This window comes from Drosophila montana, unplaced genomic scaffold (genome assembly GCF_035044405.1).
Source record: "Drosophila montana isolate Dmon_TW-CO22-7 unplaced genomic scaffold, ASM3504440v1 contig_2581_1, whole genome shotgun sequence".
In the NCBI taxonomy this organism is placed as follows: Eukaryota; Metazoa; Arthropoda; class Insecta; order Diptera; family Drosophilidae; genus Drosophila; species Drosophila montana.
In genome coordinates this window covers 742069-746329 of record NW_026997444.1, presented here as the reverse complement: position 1 = coordinate 746329, position 4261 = coordinate 742069, and the positions used below count along the sequence as shown (strand labels likewise).

General features: G+C 40.5%; 1 protein-coding gene across 1 annotated transcript; it reads left to right on the top strand.

The window, feature by feature from the left end:
* The first annotated feature begins 1087 nt into the window (after window positions 1-1087).
* Window positions 1088-3956, top strand: Gdi (GDP dissociation inhibitor). Its single transcript, XM_064682967.1, has 3 exons — window positions 1088-1831; window positions 2732-3207; window positions 3281-3956. Exons 1-3 carry the CDS (start codon window positions 1438-1440, stop codon window positions 3740-3742), a joined length of 1332 nt encoding a protein of 443 aa, XP_064539037.1. The 5' UTR covers window positions 1088-1437; the 3' UTR covers window positions 3743-3956.
* Window positions 3957-4261: the final 305 nt, after the last annotated feature.

The window sequence follows — 4261 nt, the reverse complement described above, 5'->3', positions numbered from 1 at the left end:
CTATTTTTATTGAAAGAGACAAAATTTGAGCATAGCAACGACAAATCATAGCCGAGGTCAACAACAACTGCAACAGCTACAGAAAACACAACAAGCGCACAATGGAAAACACTAAGAAAACTGCAGACGATGATTTCATGAAATTGACGTTAAATTTCATTTCAAACAATTTTCAATTAATACATTTAATTACGTTTGCCTCTCAATACTTTCGTACCACAAATACCACACGCAACACAGCGAACGAACCGCTCACTTTTTCTCCAATACTATTCACGTATCGGCCAGACTGTGTGGGTCTTCTAACACGTAGGTATGTACATATTTCTTGAGTGGCTTGTAACCAAGTTGATGGCTGTTGTTGGTATCAGAATTTCAATACAATTTCAGCCCAAATTGCATTTTGACTTTTTCACACACATCACAAACACGCTTTGTTTCGGTTTCGAGTAAGTACCAGGCACACACACTCACAAACACTGGCTGGGGCACTAATTTCAGTTGTTTTTAGAACAATAGACTAAAACATAAAATCATGTACATTGGAACGTGGATATTATTTGCAGCTCTTTTAATGCAAATAATCTATTTCTTCGGCAACACAAGAAAACAACAAACGGCGACAGAAAAGTAATAACTAAATAATAACAACAAACGCGTCCATCTCGTTCAATGGTTTTTTTTTGACTAAGTAAAAATTGTTTTATCGATGTAATTAGGCATATGTAATCGATATATCGCTATATTCGCGTTCGTTCCCTGACATACCGATATATCTAACAGCAGTAGAATGGTTGCAGAAGCATGGTTGCTACTCTAACTTTGCATGTTAATAGCTAAATCGAGTAGACTACGGAATTTTAAAAATGTAGGCAGTAAAAGGCTTTTATTTGATTTCAAGACAACTCTAGCATATTACGACTAATATAATCATTTTCTATCTATTTGCTCTGGAGTGTGCTTATAATGAGTTATAGAGTGAGACTGACATAGTAACAGCAGTCTCAGTTTACAAACAGAGTATGCCATGTAACGATTTAAGTCCTGCTCGACACTTATTAATATTTTTGTTACATGTCTTGTCACTAAAGAGTAATAGTTATTAAATTTCTGTTTTCGAAAATGCCTAGCGTATTGCTTTAAGTAACGCGCCAATTAAGGCATGCGCGTTAATGCCAAATGCGAAACCATACAGATAGCACAGTTAACAGCACGCAAAAAAAATCAGCGAGTGCAAATTCTGTTAACTTAACAGTCATTCTGAACAGTGAGACCAGGTAGAGGTACAACTGAAATACGTAAGAAAAGGGAAGATGTTGGCATTTTCAAACGAGTAGAGAAAATTGTATTGAACGAAGTGTAAAACGTCTACAACGTCGCAAAGTGAAAACTTTTGATTTTTAAAAGTCGCTGCTGCATACTAATAAAAACGCTAACATGAATGAGGAATATGATGCGATAGTTCTGGGAACTGGCCTGAAGGAGTGCATATTGAGCGGCATGCTCTCAGTTTCGGGCAAGAAAGTTCTGCATATTGATCGCAACAAATACTATGGCGGCGAGTCGGCCTCCATTACGCCGCTGGAGGAGCTGTTCCAACGGTATGGATTGGAGCCGCCAGGCGAGAAATTTGGGCGTGGTCGTGACTGGAACGTTGACTTGATTCCTAAGTTTTTGATGGCAAATGGCCAATTAGTAAAACTTCTGATACACACGGGCGTTACCCGTTATCTGGAGTTCAAGTCAATTGAGGGCAGTTACGTTTACAAGGGTGGAAAAATTGCCAAAGTGCCGGTGGATCAAAAAGAGGCCCTGGCATCTGATCTCATGGGTGAGTAATTCCAAAAAAAAAAACAATTATGAATTTTTTGCAAATTTACCTTTCGGTATTAACTGTGAAAGCATAAGGTACATGCGAAAATTGTATGTACATATATATGTACATATGTACATACTTCACAATTATCTACGCTCCCCTTTTGCGTTTTCTCCATATTTCTTTGTCTCGGCTTACTTTCGGCGATTGGCACTCGCTGGTGTTTTTGCTGTGGCTGTGACACGTATTTGTTGGGGCCCTGTGTGTTCTATCCGTGTGTTTTTAAACACTTTTTAATGAATATGCTTTTGATTTGTATAGCTGTACATGTAAGTGCGTGCACAACTTTGTATAACGAATAAAAAGCAAATTGGGATTTTTAGCGCACCTACATACATACATATTTAATGCCAATTAGAATTCTGGAGCTGCCAGCTGTTTCGACTGCGCTATGTGGCAACCCTGTGCATACCTTCCATGCAATTAACATTTGCGCTGATTCACTTTTCTACACCTGTTTGGTTGATGTTGTGGTTGTTGTAGCCGTTCGAATTGTTTGTTTTCTTTTAAAACAAAATGTTTCAAACAATTACCATCGTGCGACTGCAATTTGCAATTAGCCAATCACGCTCCATTTATGAATGTTTTTTGTTTGTAGCCAGCAGCGAATTTCTCTTTGATTTATTTTAGTTGCCAATTTTGTTAGTTGCAAGGTTCATCGAACCATTCATTATAAGCCTCTATGTATACGACAGAATGACGTCATTTAACGGCTGGTCGCCCTTAACCCTTAATTTAAAGTGTGCAGCGTGTAAATATTTGGAAGTCTAATGCGAGTGCGCAACGCCCACACCTAAGATTGTCCTTGTTGGAGTGGTTCCTTTAGTTTAATGCGGCTTGTTGTTTGTTCTCCAGGTATGTTTGAAAAGCGGCGCTTCCGCAACTTCCTGATCTATGTGCAGGACTTCAGAGAGGATGACCCAAAGACCTGGAAGGACTTTGATCCAACTAAAGCCAACATGCAGGGCTTGTACGACAAGTTCGGGCTTGACAAGAACACGCAGGACTTTACGGGCCATGCTCTGGCGCTGTTCCGTGATGACGAGTATTTGAACGAGCCGGCTGTCAACACCATACGACGAATCAAACTATATTCGGACTCTCTGGCGCGATATGGCAAATCGCCATATCTATACCCCATGTACGGTCTGGGTGAGCTGCCGCAGGGCTTTGCTCGCCTCTCGGCTATCTATGGCGGTACTTACATGCTAGACAAGCCGATTGACGAGATTGTTCTGGGCGAAGGCGGCAAGGTGGTGGGTGTACGCTCAGGCGATGAAATTGCCAAATGCAAGCAGGTGTACTGTGACCCCACCTACGTGCCCGACAAGGTTGGTTATCTAGTTATTTGATGCGGCTGGTTTCTTCTCTTCAACATATATTACTTGATGTATTCGGCAACAGGTGCGCAAACGTGGCAAGGTTATACGATGCATTTGCATCTTGGACCATCCGGTGGCAAGCACTAAGGATGGCCTATCCACTCAAATCATCATTCCACAAAAGCAAGTTGGTCGCAAATCGGACATTTATGTATCGCTGGTCAGCTCCACTCACCAGGTGGCAGCCAAGGGTTGGTTTGTGGGCATGGTCTCGACTACAGTAGAGACCGAGAATCCCGAGGTGGAAATCAAGCCTGGACTGGATTTGCTGGAACCGATTGCACAAAAGTTCGTCACCATTTCTGATTATTTGGAGCCAATAGACAATGGGCTCGACTCACAGATCTTTATCTCGGAATCGTATGATGCCACTACACACTTTGAGACCACTTGCTTGGATGTTCTAAACATTTTCAAGCGCGGAACTGGCGAGACGTTTGACTTCTCCAAAATTAAGCATGAGCTCGGCGATGAGGATCAGTAAATAGATATGGTTCGGTTCTTTGGCGAATGGGTGCACGTTTTCAGCCGACATGGGTTACGCCAAAAAGGTATCTATCAGCTCCACAACTCCAACCAGCATCTTTTAACCTAATTTCAGCTAAAGCTGTGCGGCTGTGGCCCACAAAAAAAAAAAAAGAAACCAGAAGAGAAACGAATACCCAATAAAAAACTTGAAAAATTTATAAACTAAAAAACATCAGCACACAATTACATTATAAATGGAATATATTTTTCCATCAGATCATAGGCGCATAATATTTTTGTGTAAAACGAAATTTTAGAAACGTAATAAAAAAGAGAACAAAGCCGCTTGCTTGTCGGATATTGGATATGCCTAGAAAATAAAAACACGTACGTTATAATCAAATATAATTCATATGGCATTATAGTACATACCCTAATATACAGTCGAGTCACATTTTTGGGGCTTATTAAGTATTAGCCAAAATTGATTGTTGTGAAAAATATAATGTATATCCGTCATCCCCTGTCTCCGAAA